The 23,967-nt window shown below is 41.7% G+C and overlaps 1 protein-coding gene across 3 annotated transcripts in view; it reads left to right on the top strand.

Moving 5' to 3' along the window:
• The window catches only part of LONRF2 (LON peptidase N-terminal domain and ring finger 2), a 34,864-nt gene extending 11,938 nt beyond the window's left edge, over positions 1-22,926 (top strand). The window contains exons 2-12 of one of the 3 annotated variants that reach the window (XM_056493146.1): positions 3,773-3,891; positions 6,803-6,925; positions 7,855-8,016; positions 8,457-8,682; positions 10,646-10,742; positions 11,089-11,203; positions 12,423-12,544; positions 13,336-13,494; positions 16,536-16,602; positions 18,568-18,717; positions 19,047-22,926. In XM_056493146.1, the coding sequence (XP_056349121.1) occupies positions 3,773-3,891; positions 6,803-6,925; positions 7,855-8,016; positions 8,457-8,682; positions 10,646-10,742; positions 11,089-11,203; positions 12,423-12,544; positions 13,336-13,494; positions 16,536-16,602; positions 18,568-18,717; positions 19,047-19,205 (1,499 nt within the window). In that variant the 3' untranslated portion in view covers positions 19,206-22,926. Of the gene's footprint in view, positions 1-3,772; positions 3,892-6,802; positions 6,926-7,854; positions 8,017-8,456; positions 8,683-10,645; positions 10,743-11,088; positions 11,204-12,422; positions 12,545-13,335; positions 13,495-16,439; positions 16,603-18,567; positions 18,718-19,046 lie in introns of all 3 variants that reach the window. The other 2 variants (XM_056493138.1, XR_008840635.1) reach the window with 2 other exon arrangements.
• The last annotated feature ends 1,041 nt before the right edge of the window (positions 22,927-23,967 follow it).

The raw sequence follows: 23,967 nt of genomic DNA, 5'->3' as shown, positions 1-23,967 counted from the left end.
TCAGTACTGCATCCCTGATGCTGACAAGGACATAAATTTTACTGTGCAGCTGTAGATTCCCAAGAGGAGTTGGATTCACAAAATGCCATCTGCTGGTATTGTGGAAACAGTAAAATTTTCTATGCTTTTCTTTTTTAATTTGGCCTGAAATAATAAGTCATTTTATAAAAAAAATCTTTTTTTCTCTGCTCTTTATCTCCAGGAGAGACAGTGCATTATTTTAAAACAAACTTTTGACTATTGTGCAGCTTTTTCTTTTAGGGTTGTTTCTTTGAGTTTGTTTTATTTGTTTGCTTTTTTTTTTTTAATTGCAAAAATAAACTTGACAGTTATTATAGTGTAACATCAAAATGTTAAGAGTTGGAAGGGAGCTTAAAGGTCATCTAGTCCCATGGGCTGGGACACTTTCCACTAGACCACTGGACTGGGGTGCTCAAGGCATTGTCCAGCCTGGCCTGGAATAGTGGCATACTTGTATACTGGCATCCAGCAGCATTCACAAACTCTGTACATCCAAGCCCTCTCCTTCCACCTTCTGACACTAATTTGCTGTGGCATGGAACCACTCAGTATCATGGTGCTCACAAGGAACCCAGTAGTTATTTAGGCTGCAGCTGGGTATACACTTTTTCATCCCACTTCTACATGAACCCTGAGTTGGAGTCAGTCAGCTGATACCTCAGTTCAGCTGACAGAGAATGAGGTTTCAGTCCATCCAGCTTTGGCCTGATGAGACACAGACCCTCCTGAGACAGTCCTGCTGATAGCAGGAGGCTGGGAATCAGGGATGCATGGGCTGGGTGTAGAACCAGCAAGATTTCAGGCTGAACTGCTTGCTCTGTGGGTGAGGTGAGCCTGAGTGGAGGTGGCTGGTCGCCACTCTACCTAGGGCATCTAGTCTAGATGCTTCATCTCCCTGTAGAAGACCTGTTACACTATGGCCTCATAAATACTGTTGTTCTTTAGCAAAGCTGTTTGGTTTGTTGGCTTTTTTATCCTTTCTCTCAGTTAACTAAACATTCCTTGCCAGTTACTCATTAAAATGGGCCACACCTTATACTTTTTGACTGAGTGTCAGAACGAGAGGTACAAGCCCTGAATACACGTAGCTTTTTCTGGCTTGCCTCCAGGTTGCTTTATTTTCTTTTCATATTGTGAGACCCTTTGGACTGTGCTGCAGGAGGATCTGCAGCCTTTGCCACACTGTTGTGCTCTGCAATAGCTTTTTTCTGCCCGGATCTTTTGCAGTGAAGACAAGTTCCTGAAAAAGAGCTGATGAACCTGTTCTCTCTCTGGGTCGGTTGGGTGTGTGAACCGTTCTGAAGCGGTTCTGGTGCTGGAAAGCATCAGTGTGGTCAAAATGTGCAGTAGTGAACAGAAGCAGCAAGCTGATTTGCTTTGCCCCCTAATTTCACACTGCATCCTTTCTCTATGGTACCAGAAATACCCCACCCTGCTTTCCTGTGGAGGTGCTTAACTCTGCTTGCTGCTTCTACCCTACTCAGCGTACCCTGCACTTGGGTACCCTAGAGCAGATACAAAGATGGAAATACAAAGTATGAATTCCTTACCGTTCAAATGTAGCTAAATTAAATAATTTCATATTTGAGCATCTGCTAAAAGAAACAAACTTACTTGAAGATCTTAGGTTAATTGCTTTTCAGTTTCATTGAAATTGCAGTCTTTTTAAAAACTATCAGGTAGAGATGTGGATCACTGCATGCAGCAGTGTAATAGTTAAAAAAAGAAAAACCACAACAAACGATGACAAAACTACAGAAACAAAAAACAGCACAGAGCCCCACCATGTGAGCGTTTGTGGAGCTCTTTAAGTGTATTTTCTAGCTGTCTCACTGCCTGAGACCAGTGCAGAAGCATCAGCCCTGATATGTCATGCTGCAGTTAGTATTTCTGGCATCAGTCCACACTCCAGCCAAAAAAGGCAGTGCTCCCTGCTGCTTCTTTCCTTCTCATCTGGTGTCCTGGCACTCAAGTTTGTGTGTCTTTACAGTGAACTAGTAGAGGGGAAACCGATCCTCTTAAAGCTTTCTATTTATTTGTTGCTATTGAATTAACTTCCAGTCAATTGATTCTTTGCTCTGGTTCTCGGTGCGATCACATGAGCCTGCTGCACAAGCAGTAGCATCAGCCCAAGAGAGGAGAGGAGATGGGAGGGGGATGTGATGTGAGCCATCCCTCCTGCCAGATCCTTGAACTTGGAGAGTGGTGGCACCTGCAGCACTTGTGCTTGCTGTGTGCCCGTGCACATGTGTTTGTAAGTGGGCTGTGTATGAGCAGTGTGTTCTTACTGAGGGCTTACTTATTTAGGATGCTGGTGCTGAAGTGAGGTCCAAACAGTGAAGCCAAAGCAGGCTGAAGAGAGCAGGAGAAGCATGGAAACAGGAGCCCTGTGTGTGAACATGTATAAAGTCACACTTGGTGGAAAAGTTTGGATGTGAGCTAGTTTGGATGTGAAGTTTAAAATTTGCAGAAACGTGATACTTTCTCTTAGCACACCTTGGAGCCTTTGTAAAGTTTATTAGCAATTCTGACAGTTTCATTCAGCTCACATTTGGGAAAGGGTTGCTACACTTGGCTGCCAGCAGCCAGCTTCTTGCCTTCCAGAGGCTTCTCCCAGTACATGAAGGTCAACAATGACCAAGACTAAGTCTCTCATAAATCTCATTACCTATGATGATGTAGCTGCTCTAGTGAACAAAACCAGAGCATTATTTGGGACTTAGTGTGTGTTTTGGAAGGATGCTGCCACAGCCTGCTGCAGTGTCCTTCTTGCCAAGCTGGGGACGTTGTGGCAGGGAGGTGGAGGATTGGCTGGACCATGGGGCATGAGGTGGTCACTAATGGCTTGAGAGCTGCTGGGCAGATGGCTGCCAGTGATGTTTTCCAGGTGTTGGTCACGGGGTTAATATCAGCTTTGATCACAGAGCGTGCTGCCAGCAAGTTTGTCCCTGACACCAAACTGGGAGAGGAGGAATCAGTTCATGTGCTGGAGGGCAGGGCTGCCATTCAAACCAGCAACCTGGGGCATGGGCTGCCCAGCCTTACCTACTTCTGCAAAGGAAGTACACCTGGGACACAGTAACTGTGCAACAGGATGGGCTGGGCTAGACAGCAGATCTGCAGAAAAGAGCTGGAGGTCCTGGTGGACTGGCTGAACATGGATCAGCCAGTGTTTCTGTGATTCTGTGAGATTAAAATGTGTTCTAGAGACCTTAAGACAGGACAGAATAATAATGCTTGGGTAGTTCATAAACCATGTGAACTGAATGATTCATGAATTTGTGGAGGCAAGGTGTGAGATCATGAGAGGATTGCTTGCCCTAGGGAAGGCAAGTGGATATGAAGTGTAAAGGCTGCATGCATTTTTATTATTTAATGGCTTCTGGGAACGTTTTAGCTCAAGTCTTGCACTGGTGATATCTTTCTCCACGCTGGGGTTAGAAACACTTGTTGCTTTTTTCTTTTTGCTTTCTGAAGTGTCCTGTAAGCAAGATGGGGAAAAGAGCAGTGGCGGGCGTCCTGTTTGTGGTTGTGAAATATATCCTGCTAGATAAAACAGAGAGGTTGCTGCAGGGTGATAAGAATATATTTTAAGTAGGAAAGAATGAAGGAATTGCCTTTTTTTTCCATTACAGGAGAGTATAAATGTAATGGGTGTGAAGTAGTGATTTTTTTGGTTATGGTAGCTGAATATGAGGTTACACTAGTACTTCTTTTAATGAAGTTCCTTGCAACTGTTTTTGTTTTCCAGCTCCCTGCAAGTGTTCTCTAATAGCACAGCGGGCAGAGCTCTGTACGTTGATGAAGAACTATCAGCAAGCTCTTCACGACGCGGACATCCTGTGCCGGAGCAAGCCCCACTGGCCCGCGGTACGGTGCTTGCCTCCCGAAAGACCAGAGTGAAAACTCAGGATGGCCCTGCAGGTCCCTCTGGGAGAATGTGTCCCCAGCAAGTGGCTAGCTTTGACAGCCCTCTGGCCAGTGGGTTTTTCTGAGGAGCCACCCAAACTGTATTTCAGGATTATTTTCTTTCCCTCTTCAATCCTAAGATTTCATATCTGTGATGTCTACCTGTGTCATGGTGTTTCATAGAGGGCTGGGAATTTTTTCGTAACCAAAGGTTGCTACAGGGAGCAATGGGTAGTTTGAAGCAAGTGTCAGAAACGATATTAGGAGAGAGAAATGGAAGAAGCACATGGTGCCCATCATTACTACTGAGGCTGTACTGAGTGTCCAGCTGTTCACCCCACCTAGGATTACACCTGCAGTCAGTCTCTCTCCTATCAGTAGCAAACTACAGCACAAGTTTGAGCAGATAAAGCCTCTGGCTGCTTTCTGGGGAGACTGTAGCATGGAGAACTGGGGAAGGATTTTAGGCAGACATTGTCTTCCTTTGGACACTAAGGAGGTGTTGCATAAATGCCTTGGCCTCCTGCTGAGCGAGCAGGACTGTGCATCTAGTGTTCTATTCCCAGTCAGGGATGATGCAGGGCAGACAGAGAGGTGCAGTCTGAAACACCAAGTTTCGTTAATTGTCTCTGAAAGCTGTCTGTCCTGTCACCCATTAAAATCGTTCATTTTGGAAGGCAGTTCATGATCTTCCTCTGCATCCAGTTTGCTTCTCTATCTCAGATAATATCTCATCAAGTCAGGAATCCCAGCTTGGGTGATGCTGGCTGTGTTTCTGTGCAGAGGGAGAAAAATTACTGAGGCATGTTCAGATGTTTTCTGGAACTGTCTTCTGTTTGCCTGAATCCATGGAAATGATATGTGTGTCAGTCGTAGGCGGGTAAAGGTTTCATTAATCACATCTCTGAAGAACATTAATTGAAAATGAAATTTGTCATCATGGCGTAACCAGCAGCGTCTCAGACGTACTTCACTTGTGCTTTCATGTTTGTGAGGGCATCTACATACACTGTGCTGCCCCAGAATCCATCTTCTCCGGGAGTTCTGGGCATCTGCTTTTTTTTTGTATTGCAGCATCTCATCCAGTGGCAGAGATTAGCTCAAACATTTGCTGTGTAGTTAAAAAAACCCAAACCCAACATAAAATTAAACTTAATTCTGGGAGTAGCTCCTAGTATGCAAGTGTTCACCTACTGGTATCTTTTGGCTTATTGATAACAGATGTAGTGGCTTGCTGAATTACTGGTGGAACTCCTTAGTATGTTATAGTCATTGGAGCTATAGATAAATTGGTTTGTTTTCAGTTTCTATGAAAATCGGGTCCTTGGACTCTGTAAGGCAAGGAGATGTTTCCAGTTGTGTTTTTATACAGAGGGTGCCCTCCTGCCTGCTGCTCGTGATCCTTCTTGGATCTCGCCTTCAGTCTGATGCCTGTCAGGGCTATATGAAAATAGGAAAGCGAAGGTGACAGCAGTAGTCTCTGAAGTATAGGGGCCTCTAGTCCCTGGGCCTAACTCCTGGTGTTGGATCTTTAGTGGACAGCCCAGCTCAGTCCTCCCTTGCAGGTCAGATAAGGACATTGCTCTTTTGGCCCCAAAGGATGAGTCCAAACAAGCTTGTAGACTCTGCAGTGCAGTGCAGTAGTGCTGACAGTGATGGCAGGCGTGTAAAAGGTTACATGGAGGCTGTGCAAGCATCCAGGTAAGAAGGTCAGGGTCAGGCCTCACAGTATCTCTCTTCTGACTGCAGTGAGGAAAAGAAAAATGTATCTTGCCTGGAGAGAATCGATGTGTACTGAGACTTCTTGTACAGGTCACCAAATGATAATTGTGTTAATTAACCTGGCCTATGCAGTGCTTGCTATTTACTTTTGGCATGAGCCTCCTTCTTCCAATTCCAGTGGAATGGTAAAGATCTTAACAGGTCTCAGCTTGGATGACAGTATTGAAAGAATGAGGGAATTACCTGCTTAGGAAGATTATAGGATACTGCATCTTTCAGCATTATTATGAAGGAAGAAAAGTGGATTTGCTTATCTAGCCTGTCTTTTATGAATGAAGCTGTACTTTCAGTCCAGCCTAGAGATGTTCATGTGAGTCAGGGGTGGAACACCCACTCTTCTGTCTAATAAGCAAGGGGGAAATGTTTATATGCACACTTAGTTTCTTTTCATTGTAAAGGAAGTAATTTCCGTGGTCAAATTAGAACTGTAGTTTGATATCTGCAGGTAACTTCAGAGGCAAGGCATTCCTCTCTTGCTACTAGTAACAGGAAAAATAGGATTTATTCCCAAGCTGGCTACCGAACTGTTGGCCATTGGGTTTGTTGCTCCAGGACAGGGGAGAGGTAGTGTGGGCTAAAATGCTTTGGGGCAAGCATTGGTACTAAATTTGTGATGGTTTTGGGCCAGATAAAACAGGTGAAAAACTATCTCTGTCCTAGTAAGACGTCCAGGAGAACTGAATATCATGAGCTCTCTTAGCTGCCATTTCCAGGGTGCCCTGTGCCACTGCCTTTTCTGTGCAGGTGCATTACTTTTTAAGTTTGTCCTAGTATGTGAAACTGTTCTCTGGTGTATCCAAGCACAGTGGGATGTGTAGTAGATTTGTCCCTGGGGGGAAAAACACCCCTCCTTATTACCAGCTCTTCTTTCAGGAAATCAACAATGCCTTTGGCAGAGGGTTCCTGGGGAATCTTTTTTCACCAGATGGGACTGAATTTCTTTCATTCACATATGTCAAATAGGTTGTTACCCCAAAAGCGTCTTATTCTTCACCTGCAGAATGAGTTGAACTTTCAGGTTTGTTTTCAGGTGTCTTGCAGCCACTTCAGAAATGATCTCTAGATTTGTATGTTTCCTTTGTGTGAACAGGGCCATTATGTGAAAGCAAAAGCTCTTTCTGGATTGGAAAGGACTGAGGAAGCATTGAAGGAGTTTCTTTATTGTGTTGCCTTAAATCCTGAATGGAGCTCAATGAAGAAAGAAGCCCAAAAGGTATAAAATGTATTTGCTGGCTACTTGGCCATCGTGCTGCTTTTAATCTCACAGCCAAGTAAAATTCCTGGTATTTCAGGTGATAGTAAACACCTACAGGATAGTTTGATTCAGTAGATTCTCCAGTAAACCTTTTTAGCATTATTCTGTGTGAGGCACGTCTTGGGTTTGGTTGATGCCTCAGCCAGAGGGACTATATATTTGCAAATTCCACTGCGTAGGCTTGAGGCCACTAATTTTAGTACCCATCAGAAAGTGACTTTTATGTGGGAAGTGGCAGAGGATTGAGAAGAGGAAGCTGTGTGCTGCCCTGTTTTGGAAAAATCCTGCAGTCTGTGTAGCATTTTGTTCCTTATGGGAAGTTAGACACATTAAGTGCTAACAGCCCATCATCAAGTTCTCTGTGACCATCCATACTGGCAGCTTTTTATAAAAATGAGACACAGGTTTGGCAAGGTGCTTGGTGGGGACTTGTGAGAGGGGGAGCAGGCTCTACACAGCTTTAAGCTAGGGGTTAAATCTGCTTGAGGATGGAGGAGATAATGTAGAACACAAGGAATGTTTAAATACATCTCTGTTAACTGGTTTTAATGGGAGAGTATAGTCTGAAGACTTCTGGAGGCAGGGTCAAAATGGAGATGGGTAGGATAAGGAGAAGGATGCAACAAACTGCTGCCCTGGATGTTCTTAGGGAGCAGAAGCCTTTGGTAAGGGAGGTGGGCTGCAGAAGAGCACCTTGGAATGTGACTGTGGTTGTGGTGGGCACTGCCATTCAGATTTCCCATGGGCATTGGGGAATGCGGGATGTCGTGGATGTTGCATCTAGAAACTGTGAAGTTTCTAGATGCATCTGTGTTCACACAAACATAAATATCTATGTTGTAATTATTACTTTTTCTTTTTTTTTTTTTCTCTCTCTAATTGACTAGATAATGTGTGAGATGTTTTTCCCAGCCTTTGAAAATGTGCATGATAGTCTAACAGCACCTTTCTCTAGTCGAACATCCCATACAAGATTGAAACCTGCATTTCTGAGTAGCATAAACACACAGTCAGCTGTGGAAGATAACTCTGTTGCTGGGTCCTCCAAGGTAAAGCAAAAAGTGTTTCACATAAAAGTACCAAAAATAGCACATGAATCTTTCTGATCTGTGTGACATTGTCTTTGTCTGCACCTATGTAGGCACTTACTTTCATGGTAAGCCTGTTCTCTCCATTGTTGTAGAATCTCTTACTTTCTCAGAAAAAATAAGAGAGTGAACCTTTTTCTTCAGAGAACAATGTGGGTGTCAGTTGTGTTTGTGGTTTTTTCTACTGCAGATTTTAGTATGGCAGGGACATGATTTCTAGGGACAGGAGGTATAAGGAGGGACATGGCCATACTTCATGCAGTTGGGAAGTGACCTTTGATACAGACCTTTCTCCATTGCTAGGCTCCTTGTGGGAGCATTGATCTATTGCTGATAAAACTAATAGGTAAAAGCAAACCAAAATTGTCTCATGCTGTATACAACTGTTCTTATTTTTTTAGGATACTATGTTCAGGTTAACAAAAACCCCATCTCAAGAATCTGATGTATTCAGAAACACTGATTCTTCTGTTACCCATCATGTTCTGGATCTCTATTTTGATGACAACAAGAAGTCTTTGGGAACTATTCTCTCCGGTTTACCTGGGGTTGGCTTAAAAAGAAAGCTGTCCAGTGATACAAGGGATTTGCAGAGTTTGGATGTCCCCAGTAAGATTCTTAAAAAAGGTTTGTGTTGTGGCTTAGAAAAGTGATTTCTTTTGCACATAATGAAAAACTGTAAACTTTTTTACTCCTCCCTTTTTATAGGGGTCAGTAAAGTATTCCCTAGAGGAATTGAGATATTTTGTTCTCTGGTGTGTCTGTCTGCTCTAACAACCTATTTACCTTATTCCAGAACAGTTTAAGTTCATTGACTGAAAACTGTATTTTTCTTTCTCAAATGGACCATTTCCAACGTAGGGTCTGTGTAATCCACTCACAATTTACTCTTGATATTGGTAGTGCCATTTCCATTTTCTAGGTCTCAGCTATAGCAATTTCATTGTCTTTCTATATGGTTGAAAAATGAAGTAAGCCTGGAAACTAATCTTTAACTAGCATTAGAAACAGTCACATGCAACTTTACATGAAATTTTCCAAGTAAACAAAGAAGTCTTTTAAAGGGTAATAAGCCCCCTACCCCCAAGTTTTCTGTTACTTGGTAGCTGTACTTACAATTTGTGTGCTTCTCAAACTTTTAACAAAGACCTCCAGAGTGGCTTTAGTACTCAGGACTAAAAATGGTGAAGGCAATACTTTGCTGAGTAGTGTAATAATTGGTTAACATAGACTTTGAAAATGTTGCTGTTCTGGTGTGAATTTTTTCCCTTAACAAAAAAAACAAACCCACACCTTGATGAATTTGTCTTCTGCCTGAAAATGTTACAAGTCTTCAAGTACAGCTGTCTGTCTGACCTCTACAAAAGATCAATATATGGCCAGTTTCTGATCACGTTGTTGTGGAGGAAAAAACCCTGTACTTGCCTGTGAACTGCAGACTCAGTAAATAGATTGTGAAATCTGACCCACCTGTATCTCCACAGGGAAGGCCAGAGATCGTGTTTTGCCCATAAGCACTAATTTCTGGTCTGTGCTAGGTCCTGGTGCCATGTTACTATTTGCAGAATTAACACAGCCAGGTCCTTGCAATTACTAAATGCTAACATATGAGATGTAGGTTAAAGATAGCACTGTTTTTCTTTGTGGGCCAAACACCACCTATCCTGCCTGTGCTCAAGATAAACCAGATGCTGGGCAGAAGTTACTCTTTAACAAAGCATCCTAGTGTTTTAACTTAACATTAAAAGCAGAGCTTTGTAACGGTCAAGAATTTGGTTAATAAAAAACATGTTGGAGGCAGCACTCACGGCTCTGTTGCAACTCATCACAAAGATGCAAATTGTAAAAGAAGTTGCAGAATTTGCTTGTGTAAATGTCAACAGAAGCTGGAGCTGATACTTTTGAGCCTAAATTATGCTGCTGTGAAATTTGAAGTGAGTTTAACCCAGAGATAGAAGCCACCCCCAAAAATAAATCTGGGTAGAATTTTAAGTGAAGTGTGTTGCCTCTGTGTTTGCAGATTGTTGAACCTAGTAAAAGCTGTGTTAGCTAATGCAGCTCCAGTAGGCCTTTTAACATTTAAGCTGTCTGAAATTTGGGATTTCTACAACAGCCTAGTCTAAAAAAATGTAAGCCTTTTTATATTTGTAAGAAAAATTACCCCTGCTGAGAAATCTATAATAAACAGTGATGAAATATTTTGACTGTGTGTAAACAAATTAAATTCTGGACTTAATGTACTTGAAAACATCTGGCCTGGCTGATGTGGGGGTGGTGGTGGGAAAGCAATAGCAGAATATTTTAAAAACTAGTCTAGAAAAACCCACAACACAATCATTTTTGGAGAAGCAAATAATGGATATTCAGCTCTAAAGTGGAGTCTCTGGCCACAGTCATCATCCACTGCTCTCCAAAAGATCTCCTGCCAAAAAATCTAAAAGTTAGATGGGAAGTACGTTTGTCAGGAACAAAACTTCAGAAAAGAAAAGACATGAATCAGGCTTTTTATGGAGAAGTTAACAGTGTAAAGAACATTGGAAAATGCAGTAATGCTTACATCTTTACTATAATAATCTTCTTGACTATTTAGATGGAGATGTTTTACCTGAAAACACCAATGACACTTCAAGTGAAATTCCAACAACTCTGGTGGATGCGTCGGACTTTGAGTGTTCCCTCTGCATGAGGTATGACTGTGTTGACCTGGCACTAACATAACAAAGCCTCTTCTGAAAAAAGTTATCCTGATGTAAGAAGAGAGACCTGCCAGAGAATGTCTAAATCATTACTCTGTTCCTTTTTGCCGAACCTTACATCCGGTGAATCTTTACAGATGTGGTTTTCTCCTTTATATATGTGGTTCTCCACTGTTTACCACTTGTAAAAATTAAAACCTTAGAATCCTTGGATAATACTGTGCTTTATACAAAAGCAGAAAAGAAAGAAAGAGCTAGGACTAGTCCCTCCTCTCCACACACTGGGAATTGGTTTTGTTGGCAGCTTAGCTTTTCTGTTCCATGTTTTCATGTTAAGGTTGTTCTACGAACCTGTTACCACACCCTGTGGACACACCTTTTGCCTCAAATGCCTTGAGCGTTGCCTTGACCATAATCCACTTTGCCCACTCTGCAAGGAAAAGTTGTCAGAAGTAAGTATGCCCTTGCCCTAATTAACAAAACTGCACAAACATGTGTTCTGAAAACATCTGGTGGAGATTTTCTGTGCTCTACTTCTGAGCTGGATCCACAGCAGCGTGGCCAGCAGGGTGAGGGAGGTGGTTCTCTCACTGCTCTACTCCTCTCTGGTGAGACCCCACCTGCAGTGTTACATCCAGCTCTGGGGTCCCCAGCATGAGGCAGCAAGTCCAGAGGAGGGCATGGACATGGTCTGGGGCTGGGGCACCTCTCCTGTGAAGAGAGACTGAGAGTTGTGGTTGTTCAGCCTGGTGAGGAGAAGGCTCTAGGAAGACCTCATCTCAGCCTTCAAGGGGGTTTATAAAAAAGACAGGGACAGGCATTTTAATAGAGGGGTGAAACTTTTAAAGTGGAAGAAAGTTGATTTGAAGAGATTAGATGTAAGAAATACATTTTTTACTATGAGAGTGATGAAACACTGGAACAGGTTGCCCAGGGAGTTTGCATATTCTCCATCCCTGGAAACACTAAAGGTAGTGTTGGATGGAGGGCTCTGAGCAATCTGATCCATTTGAAGATGTCCCTGCTCACTGAAGGGGTTGGACTAAATAACATTTAAAGATCTCTTCCAACCCAAACTTCTGTGATTCTGTGAAACCAGAACAAGACAATACTGACAGCATGAAGCTATGCACAGACCTCACTTACTTGAGGATATATTCATTGGAATGCAAGGTTTTATTGGTTCTTAAAGAAATGGAGGCTTCCAGTATCACATCAGGTTCATGCCTGGGGACCTCCATCCATAGCCATGTTCATACCAAATTTCCAGATTTGTGTGGAAACTGGGGTGTATGAACAAGGTGTGTGCTCCTTGGCCAACACTTGTCAGCAGCAGACATGAGGTATCCCATACATAGCACTTCTTGGCAGCAAGCTGACAGCTGTAGGTGAAAAAGATACATATATATTTGCAAAAGTGGGGGATGGACTGCCTCTTCTTCCTGGCAGTACAACTTCTGCCAAAAAAGGGTATGAGGTTAGAGTTAAAAGGACAGTGGGGTGAACCACATAGGCTGAAGTGGAAGTTTTGGTGCCTGCAAGCTGAAAAGGGTGAGAAATCTGTACAGTCCTAACTAATGTGCACTTTGGCCTCAGGGAAGAATGGGCTGGGAGGAAGAGATGTTACTTGTCTTCTTGATTCCAGACTTAAGAGTTGACTCTTCCTTGTAGTTTCTGGCAAGCAGAACTTACAAGAAGACCGTCCTTACAGAAGAGCTGATAGTCCATTACTTGCCAGAGGAATTATCTGAAAGGAAGAAAGTTTATGAGGAAGAAATGAAGGAATTGTCAAAGTAGGCTCTCTTTATACTACTGACAGCTGTTACAAAAATGTATTTTTCAATCTAAATTACTGAAGATTAATTTGCTTATGAAAATGCACCAAAGGGATGAATTTGTAACACATTGCCAGATGTTTTTGTATATTTGACATGTATGTTGCGGATAAACAAGTAACAATGTACTTGGATGGTGGAGAGGCACAACAATATTCTTAAAGATAATTGCTGTTTCCTCTGAAATAACATAATAGCTTTAGAAGTTACAGTGGGGTTTTCTGGGAGTAGAATTCAAAGTATGAATGGGTTATACTTCAGGTCAGAAGTTCAGGGATTCAGTTTTTTGTCAGTGACTTGTGAATGTTGTGCTGTAACTCAGCTAAAAAGTGAAGCAAAACATGCAATTAATCCCCCCCAAAATTATGTGGATTAATGGGCTTTGAAATCAAAGGGGTTTACTGAGTTTGAACATGGCGGTTTCTTAAGTACTTTGTTATTGTGAAAAGTTGTCACCAAAATCTTGCCATGTGTATCTAAGATGTATCACTATGCATGTTTTTAGGAAATTGGCCATTTCTTGACTTTTTTCCTTTATGGAAATACATCAGAGGGATTGTTTATTTAATGTATTTAGGAAGAGTCCTGAAATATTGTTTGTCTTGTGAAAATGGCAAGCCTCAAAGAGATATGCATTTACAAAGACTGACTCTCAGGAAGCCATTTGTCTTGTATTAAGGATATATGCTGAATATAGCTGCAACTAGAAAAAAAGTGATTTTTTTTTTTTTTTAACAATTTTCTTACAGTTTGAATAAAGATGTTCCCATCTTCGTATGTACCATGGCCTTTCCTACCATCCCTTGTCCACTCCATGTCTTTGAACCTCGTTATCGCCTAATGATAAGAAGATGCATGGAAACTGGTACCAAGCAGTTTGGCATGTGCTTAGCTGATGAATTAAAAGGGTAAGGAGATGAGCTGAGAATGTCCTGTTGTTGCAAAGGCTGCTGTGAGCTAATGGAATACTGCAGCACAGTATACTTGTCTCCCCAAATCACTATGGTTCCTTCCAGTCCTGTATGAACCAATACTAAAGTTGCTTACTTAGTTTTGAGCTTCAAATTTTTCTTTTTACACAAAGATGTACTTTTATTACTCCCCTCTTGGATAACGGCAAGAATGCAACTCATCCTGCTACTACAGGCTCCAAAAATAGCATTTAATTGGCTGTGTGTTTGGAAAGCTTGCTGGCCTGTTTGTTCCAGTGAAAACTGACTGTCTGGGTAAGGTTCCCCCTCTGTCTATTCAGTTAAAACAAACAAAACAAAAATAAGGCAAAACATCCAGACCTCCCATGGCTTTCCTGAAAGAGTGGTATCATTTTAATGAGACAAAGTATACCCTTGGCTGAGAAGTCTGTTTTGCTGCTGAGTGTTGAATTTGAATGTTTGTCTTTACTGCTGTGTTGCAATGTCTAAACTATCTGCAGTGAGTGGGTTACATTGTCTTTCTATATGATCATACCTTTCATTCATTTTTGTGAATTCTGACACTGATATGTTTCCAGCTCCCTATGTGGGGACTGACTAGATTAAAGGTCCCTTATAATGCAAAACTATTCTCTGATTCTACAAAAGCCTTCAGGTTTAAGTATTTCACAGATAGTGGGGTTTTGAGAACATGCTCGTGGGAGAAGCATGAAGTGATCTTGGGAGTCTGCCTTATGAGATGCAATAGTTGCTGACTCCAGAACTACATTGGCAGGCTGTAGAATGGATGACAAACATGGGAATTTTTAAGAACACATTAGACAGGCATCCTCAGGAGCAGCATTTTTGTATGTGATCATCACTAGAGCTGAGAGGGGGACAGTCATTACTGAGGCTTGGCAGCCTTCCCTTGTCCACTCCATGCTTCTTGTGGGGGGAAATTTTGTTTTTCTCCCAGGCTGGACAGTAAGGCAGCTGTAAGAATACAGGAGATGCTGCAGCTTCCAGTCAGCTGTGGCTGTGCTGCAGTGCCATTTGGCATGCTGTCAGTACTGCACTAAGTGGAGTTCAGACTCCAGCAGCTGATGCTCCATAGTCCCTTTCAGGCCTATTACCAATTTTCTGAAAGTGAATACTTGTGAGGGTGAGGACAGAATTACCCTAGGACTTCAGTGATAACTCTCCATAAATCCCTGCAGGCTTGTGGAAGAGCCAAACTTATTTGGAATCATATAATAACACAGAGGGCCAAGGTGTTACAATCCCCAAAACACAGTAATTGATGTTAGATAAAATCATGAAGTTAGATTCAGTATGGTTAGATTTCTATGTCCTGTCTGTTTTGAGTTACTAAAATAATTAAACTTTTTGAGCATGGTAACTTAAATCAAACACTGAAACACAGCAAACCTTCATCTGCAGACACCTGGCAGGCTGTTCTAGCTTCTTACACAAGTAAAGAAGTTCTTCTGTTTATTCAAAATTGCGAAATCAACTTGGGAATACAAGAAGCAGGGAAACTTGTTTTGCCTCATCTACTGAGACGTGGATACATACCTCCCTTGAAAAACACAGTGACAAAGCATGTTTATTTCGTTACCTTCCTCTGTTTTATTTCTCCATTTTAACTTATAATTGGTTAAAGAGTATAAGCTTTTAATGTCAGCACATTTTATGCCTGTTTCCAGGTGCTTGTCTCTCTGATTCACATCCCTGTCTACACAAAAGTATCTCCTCTATCACTTCTATATTAATTTCTAAATCCAGTATGAATGTCACTAAAATAATGAATTAAAACTATTTTTTATGTAGCTGTTTAAATAGTGTACAGTATAATGTTGCTATAATAGACTAACAGACTTGTTTTGTATAATCAGTCCTACTGGTAGAGCACCAGGACTTAGCTGTGTGCAGCTCTGCTCCTCCTGCTCTCCCTGATTTTTTCCTGTACACTGACTGGGAGAGAGCAGTTTTTTCCTGTACACTGACTGGGAGAGAGCAGTTGTTCACAGTGATGAGCTACGCCCCCCCATCCCTCCCAAACCCATGGTTTCTGGTGGAGCAGAAACAGGAGTCCTTTCTTCATCTCTCCATTGTAAGAAATAGCCAAGCCCTAGTATAACAAGCATTTCCATTATAATGAATTTACCAGACTCTGCAGGGTTTGCTATCTTGAGATGAGACTAGATACAGTGCTTTCTCCTACCTAACAGTAGGCTGAGGTGTAGACCTGCAAAAGTATTGTGGTGAAGAGTCATTGTGCAATCAGCCTCTCTAGTGAAATCACTGCACCACAAAGGTAGAGTTAAGTAAGCTTGATAAAGTAAAAGTTTATTGTGTGCTTGTTTCCAGGGTGTGATTAAAACCTGTGCCTACTCTAAATATAGTAGATATAAACGTGCTTTTGTGAAGAGGATATTTTGGGTTTGATTTGATTCTCTTTTTTTTTAAAGGAAACAAATGCAAGAAAATACTTGTTATGTAGAAAGCCTTTTTCTTCTAAAGCCTGCAGTCTTCTACTTACACCTTGGAGTAGGGGGATAGCCCTCACAGCCATGCATTTGTTTCTCAGTTTCTGTACTTCCTTATAGTATCTTTACCCATCTTGTTTTCTTTGCAAACCAGCAAATTTTCCACCAGCAGCTGGCAACTCCCAGCATGAAACATACTTCATGTAGTTTCCTGTCCCTTTCCAACCCTCCCACCCCACAACCCTGCCCTGAAAATGCTGCTGCTCAGGCCCTCTGAGGGAAGGCAGAAAGGGTGGGGGTTGTGTGGCTTATGTGAATAAGCAGAAATGTATTGTCACCAAAGCAGAATCCTCTTTCAAATAAGAAATGGTGAATTAGGCCCAGTATTTGTCCTGATGTCTATAAACGCTTGTTGATGACTTCCACTTTTATGCCCTTCTGTCATTTCAGATTTGCAGATCATGGCTGTATATTAGAGATCAGGGACGTAAAGTTTTTTCCTGATGGACGCTCAGTTGTTGATACAGTTGGTGTCCGTCGTTTTAGGGTCTTAAGCCATGGCCAGCGAGATGGATATAACACAGCAAACATCGAGTATCTTGAAGATAAAAAGGTGATCTATGGTGCAAAGTTATTCATACCCATGTATTGCTGGATTCACTTAGCCTTTCCTTGTTGCATTTCAAGCTAGCTGTGCATTATTTTTAAGCCAATATCATTACAAATACACTAAAGCTCTGTTTTAAAAACCATGGAACAAACTTTGTATCTTCTTTCTCTTTCTTCCTTTCTTCCCTTATAATTATCTCTGCCTAAAGTGTTGCACTCCTTTCATGGATCTCAAAGTAGCTTCTAGGATGCTGAGGTCACGGTGTGTAGGTGAGGTCAGAGTAACATTTTAAAACTGCTACAGAATTTAAAGCCTTCTAAAAGCACATGGTCCTGTTCGTAGAGAACTGACTGTTCTCCTGCACTGAACAGACAGTTGGCACACTTCAAGTTCTCATTTACAGAACAGGTCCTCAAATAAATGTGGGAGTCAGCTCTTAAAATGAGTTCTTAGGGACATCTAGTTAACCATGCCCTGTACTAGCATCCATTAGAACTGTCTGAGAGCAGAGAAATGCAAAGAGGGGACTAGCTTCAAAAACAAGTCCTCTTAGCAAACCTGCATCAAGGCAGGTGTTCATGATGGGTGTTGGCCAAAGGCTGAATTTTTGGCCATGCTTTCTGGATCATCTTCAGACCATGTCTCTAAAACCTTAGTAGCTGTTAACATGGAGTTTAGCAGTAATCTCCTGCCAGTTGATGAAGTCAGTTTGGTCATACAGCTCTAGTGCACTCTCACAGTTGAAGTGAAAGTCAGTAGAGTCTTAGCAGTGCTTTTCTAACCTGTGCAGAGGGATGCAGTTGTTTGCCAGGGCACAAAAGGTTGAGCTCATGGAGGTGCCCTTGGCTGTGAAGGGCTGGAATAGGCAGTCTGCTCAGTGAGGGCTGTGCTCTGTTTAAATCCCTAGTGAAGAGTAGTGGAACTCAGATATACAGACATTGTTTATAGATGGTGCCAGAGATCCACCTCTTCATAATAAGAGTGAGATTTACCTTGTCTCACGTTGGAGGCTGGTATCTGTTCAGTGCCCTACATCTATGATATGTCTGATGGTCAGAAATCTCAGTCCAAGGATATCTGTTTTATATGCTCTTAGATACTTACCTTAAGATGAGATTAATTGCTCTGTAGGACTGCTTCTCCTTGATTGTGAAGGGCATCCAGAGCAGCTAGATCAGATGTGTATCTGAGTGAATAGCATAGGTGAAATCACCTATGTGATGTACACATGTTAAAGGGGGGAAAAACCCAAACAACCCCAAACAAAAATCCAGAATCAAAACCCCCAAAAAAAAACCCACAAATGACCAATTTGTAGTGGTTTTTGCTTATGCTTTTTTTTTTTTTTTTTTTTTTTTCCCAATAGGTAATAGTAGGCCTGTGCAACTAAAACACTCTGCTTCAATGAGGGTGTTTCTTCATGGCTGTTTTTGGTATTGGGAAAGGATCACTTTCCCTGCTTCCTGCCTGCTCGGGTGTCTACCCTCCTCCTTCTCCTTGCCTGTCCAGCCATGGCCTTAACACTTGTATAAAATAGTGCTGGTCTCTTTAAGTGCTGTAGCCCCCTCCCGTCTCTGTGCTCGGTGGCAGTAGTGTTTGTTTTGTTTTGCCAGGTGGTGTACCACTGTCCAGAGGTTATTCTGTGACAGGGACTCGAGATTGAGGGTTTGAGATGATAAATATATCCCAGGATTAGAGAGCATATTCCTCTAGTATGCCAGCTTTTAGGAATGGATACTAGTGAGGCAGTTACTGCTCCAAGAAATACCACACAGAACACCTAAGGGAGGGTAAAAAGACTCCAGCATCACAGGTTTGAAATATGAGACTCAGGCACAGTTGGTTTAGATAAGGAGATTTGAACAGCTGTAGTCACTGCATTATTTTGCTTCGTTTGCTTCTGGGGAAGCATATGGACTGCATGGTATCAAACCTGTTTTGTTCCGTCTCCCTTCTTTTGACAATAAGGTTGAAGGACCAGAATATGAAGAACTCGTTCGCCTTCATGACTCGGTCTATGATCAAGCTGTTGCCTGGTTCACTTCTCTTAAAGACAATATGAAAGCTCAAATTCTCAATCACTTTGGATCTATGCCAGGAAAGGAACCAGAGCCACAGGTAATAAAACCTGCCTGCTTATGCAGCCTTATTCTACACAGAATTTTAACACTAGACTGTTCTCTGACAGATTTCTGCTGTAGTTTTATACATTCTAGACTCTTATTTACCCAGTTTTGGTGGTAAACAATATACCTCTGTAATTTGGGAGCTGAAGAGATAAGTCTTAGTGGTGTATACAGATAAAGAGAACACCTGCAATTAAGTGTTCAGTTGTTGCTTATTTTGTGGTGATTTCCTTAGCAAATAGAAGATGAGAAGGAATATGATGTTCTTTGTGGAGCTGGGCTGGTGAATACATAACTGCATGTTTTTCCATCCTTCTGCAGAGCAACCCCAGTGGTCCTGCCTGGTACTGGTGGCTCTTGGCAGTGTTGCCTCTGGAAAACAGAGCTCAGCTGGCTATATTGGCTATGACCTCCCTGAAAGATCGTCTAATCGCCATCAGGCGGGTATTGATATTTGTGACTCGCAAAAGACCCAGATAACATGGACTGTGTTGTGAGTGGGCACCAAAAACATCTCATGACAGGTTGTTCTGGGGGAGGGCAAAGGGGAGGGGTTGTTTTTTGTATTTTTTTAAGATTCTTTCAAAAAGGAACAGCCCTTTCTGACTGCGTCCTGCATCCATCAATTGCATCGGTTTGTTATCTGGGTATTCACCAAACCTCGCACATTCTCCTATTGTCCTGGTGAAAACTGAGCCTCTACAGAGCTGTGCTACATTTAGAATGTAGCTGATGGATGTGGATAATTGCTTCAAAGTACTTAGTAGAATTGATGTTTCTAGCCAAGAGAGTTAAGGACTAGAGTAGCGCCATTGGCCTGCATGTGATGTGGATTTTCACTCAGTAGGAAGAGGAAACTGGACAGTGGATTGAAGAGGTGTTTCCTAGACTTTCTTGAAGGTAGTGAACAGAAGAGGAGTTACACTGCCCAGCAGAAGTATGCACAAGGAACTGTAACAACAGTACTCTCTGTTAGTGAATTGGAAGGCAGTCTGTCATACTCCCACACTTCCCTCTCTCTCTCTCTTCAGCAAATAACAGTCTGAGGAAAAAACAGGTTAAGCCGTTGTTAGTCAAAGCATCTGAGGATGTATATCAGAAAGAATAATAGCTACTGAATAAGCACACTATTTGGTAGCCTTAGGTAATCCCTCCTTTGTGATTTACATGTTGTAGCAGAATAGGTATATACAAAATGTTTGGAAATATGTACTTTGGGTTCTTTGAAGAGAAAACCCAAAGTAATCCTATTCAGTCTTACTGTTAAATTCAAACCAAGCCGCTCACTAAAGTATGATAAACACTGCTGTGAAATAATGATTTCACCCTGAGTACAAGGGAGGCATGCTGCAGTTTACTCTGAATGCCTGCTCTATGAGTGCAGGCAGGGAGGATGGAAGGTGGGGAGGTTTCCATCTCCCTCCTTCCTGCAGCGTCATGCCGACCTTCCATTGCATTGGGGTGGTCTCTACTGAACGTGTTTCAAACCGAAAGTATTGTAGTTTAGTACCAGTTGCTGTATGTGATGGAAATCAGTCCACAGTAACACCGTGAGAGGAGTCACAAACAGAACCTATAAAGGCAAGTCTCAATGCAAGCTTCAGTCAGGTGTTAACCTTCATTTGTCTCCTTGGTTATTTTTTTATGTATTGTTTTGTTAATATCTAGCTTTGATAGCTGTTAAATTAATCGCTTGTCAGTCAAATGATCAACGTATGCTCAACTGCCAATGAAATAACTCAGTGTTACCAGTTCAATTGGCATAGTTTCCTATAACTAGAACTGATACTACCAACAGGGAAAAAAGTTGACTTGAATCTCCATGTGCTGCAAGCATAGCAAGACCAATGTAAAGACTTGTTCATGTGCAGAAGTCTGGTAAGAAGAAATGGCTGCTTACCTAAATGGTCAAAGTGCCTGGTTTCTTTTTTAGTTGTTTTCTCCTTTTATGTCGATGAAGAGGTATTTAAACTTTTTTTTTTCCACTTTGTACATGAATTCTGGAAGAAGACTGCATTAAAATGCAGTGATTGGGATATATTACCTGCTTTCTTTGGGTATTGTAGTTATAACCTCTGTGGTCTGGGAAACAAAAAATTCTGTTTTTTTTCCTTTTGGCAAATGGCTACCACAAATGGTTTCTGTAACATACCCTGAATGTACTGTAACTGCCTCTACCTTGAACACGCCTTTTCTATTTAAGTAGTCTGTAAGTATATTCTCTCAATTGTGAAGTGCATAACGTACAAGCAATGATGTCATAACCTCTACAGTAGCCTTCTGCAAGTTCTGCTACCACCACCAAAAACTCAAAATTCAAGTTGAATACATTTCCTCCAGGACTTGAAGATGATGAAGAGGAATTCACTGAAGTATAAAGGAACTGTTGTATTTATGGGGAGGAAATGTCAGAAGTCAGTAGGTCTTCAGCCGACTGTCAGCTGAGCTACTGAAGGGTGATTTCACAAACTAGTTCTTGGACCAGAGGATGGACTGTATTTGGATCTTGCAATCCTTTCTGTTCAGCTTCCTGTTCTTGTTCCTTTCCACACTGTGTATTTCTTCAGGACTCATTCATCTTGCTTGTTTGTGTGTCTGGCCTAGTTTTGAGTATTACTAGTTTAGCTGGAAGAGGATGCTGATGATATTTGTATATTGCTGGTCCCCAATCTTATATGTGCTTAATTTTACAGATAGGAGTGCATTTAAGAAAAAAAAATCAAGGTGCTAGTTAGTGTCTTCTTGGCTTTGCCTCAGTAAATGTTAATGTTAATATTCTTCTCTGCGAAAGTGATTTTTTCAAGATACCTACTTTTGAGGTACTTCTGACAGAAAACCCTATGAAATGAGAGGTTGTTTACTGCTGTTTTGTAATGTGTAAAGACATTCTACATGGGAAGTGACATTACTGTGTTCATGAAGGCCTGCATAGTTAACAGAGTGATTGCTATTGAAAAGAAAGCTGAACTGTAGAGGGATTTTTTTTTAGTCAAGGTTTAAAGCAGTTTGTGAATATTTCAGTGACTGATGTTTTGGACAAATGATAACAACAAAAGGAATTGTCTGTGTATGGATGCAAATAAAAATATTAGCAGCCCAAAGCTGACATTTCTTCCAAAACATTGAATGCTGATCAAATAGCAAAGCTTTAATAAATAGATAAAATCACCACTGCCCTGTGGTACTTGCTTTTTAAGAGGAAGTACCAGTTTCATTTTTACCAAATCACCTCTGCCATATAATATCTGCAGCATCCAGTAGTACCTCATGGGAAAAGCTGTCTCGTTGCTCTCTAGAGGAAATGTCCACATTACAGCCAGTCTGTGCTTAGGTGTGTAACTTGTTGCCAAGGTACATGTGGAAGCATTGGAGCTGAGCTCCTGGAAGAGATAGACAGGATTTGTTGCCTTTCTAGCTCATTACACTTTTCTTGCTTGCTGTCCAAGCAAGGATGCTGGGATATATGATGAGTCTTTTCACTGTGGTGAATGTGGCCCTTCTTTATACATCGTAAAGAGGCCAAAAAGAAAAAAAAAAATCCCTCTACCTCTACACCTGTTGTTCACCTGTAAAATTTCGAGCTACAAAATGATATATATATATTTTAACCTTTTTTGTCTTTCAGAAGCATACTAATTGTTTGCCACTGAGGCCTTTTATCTACTGTATTTTAATATGTTCATTTGATAGTCATCAAGATCTCTTTGTACTTCTAACCTGTAGGACTTGTCATGTTTCTTACTGCTCCTTTTTCCTTGTTCTCCAGTCCACTTTTAAATTGATAAATAGAAAGCTGTACACTCTATTCCTGTTACATTTTACACTAGTGGACCTGGTATTTTGGTAGCGCCTTAATTTTGCAGTTGTGAAATGATTGTATCAACTCTTATCTGGGGCTTCTGACCAGATGTAAATGAGTATGTTTAATGTAGATAAACTTGAAACCATTTTTTACTGTTTTAAAGCTAGAAGTGAAATGGAGTGTGTAAATATGTATAAATATAAATTATTAATCTGCACCTTTTTGTATCTAGTAAATACAAGAGAAGTTTATGTTCTAACCACATTTGGCACTTCTTGTTGCATAAACAAAGCCAAAACTTTTTTTAAAAATTGCAGTGTTCATTTCATGTGTATTTGCAATATTCATGGGAAATGTGTTTAATTTATGTGATATTTGGAATAAACCAGGTTGAATTTATGAGAGTGTGAGTTCATGGACAAAGCTTTATCACCATGAGGATTAAGAGCTGGAGCTGAGGTTAATATGGTCTGAAAGAAACAAGCCACTGATGTGCTGCTATCAGAAGAGGGGTGATAGTTTGATTTTCCTGACAGGAGCCCAGGGGCTGGGAATTGTCCTCATGAGGCTTTAAGAAGCAGATGGCATCCCAGGAGCAGTGGGTGGATGGTGGGGCTCATAAGTTGCATGGCACTTGTTTCAGCCCCAGTTGAGGAAGGGGGAGAGGCTGCTGGGGTTGTGCACAGAGGGGTTTGCTGGGCAGGCTGTGGCACTGGCTGTGAATGTCAGGGGTGGATTTGAAGGATTGGGTTTGAAGGGTTGGAGGGCTTCAAAATAAGGAAGACTAGAGGAGTTGAGGGGCTCTCAGCAAGGGCTGGGATGGAGGAGATGAACCTTCAGCTTTCTCAGGAGTGGGTTGGGACAAAGATGGGCTATGATCATGAAGTGGCTCTTCCTTTTGGAGCTTACTGGATTATTTTGTAGCCCTAAGCATGACCTGACTGGCCCGATAGACTAAGCTCTGAAAAATACATGGTTACAATGAAGAACAACAAATGCTTTATTGTCTAAGCCCAGTGAAATAAAATACCTTCAGGGTGCAGGGAGGGAGGCAATGTTCCAGAACAAGGCAACTGGACATGGCTAGCACCAGTGTATGGGGGGTGGGACACTGGTCAGCAGCAAAACTGATGATCCTCATGGGTTCCTTCCAACTCAGGATATTCTCTTCTAAAACAGAGTTGTGTGAAGGCAAAAGCCAAGCCAGATTGTAGAAAGCATATCACATTCCTCAGTTACATCTTCCTACCAGCTATGCTGTGGAGCAAAACTGCTGTGAAGGCATTTTTGAAAACACCAGCCATTTTTTTTTTTCCTTTTGGTGTTGGATTGACTGACCTTTGTGTCTGTATTCACTGAAAGTCTGAGCATACAAACATCAGTCACAGGACTGCTCTTTTAGGTTGCAAGTGTGTGTGGGAGTGTCTGTAAATGCTGCTT

This window comes from Oenanthe melanoleuca, chromosome 1 (genome assembly GCF_029582105.1).
Source record: "Oenanthe melanoleuca isolate GR-GAL-2019-014 chromosome 1, OMel1.0, whole genome shotgun sequence".
In the NCBI taxonomy this organism is placed as follows: domain Eukaryota; kingdom Metazoa; phylum Chordata; class Aves; order Passeriformes; family Muscicapidae; genus Oenanthe; species Oenanthe melanoleuca.
Note: the sequence above shows the minus strand (reverse complement) of the source record. Positions and strands in the feature narration are given on the sequence as shown.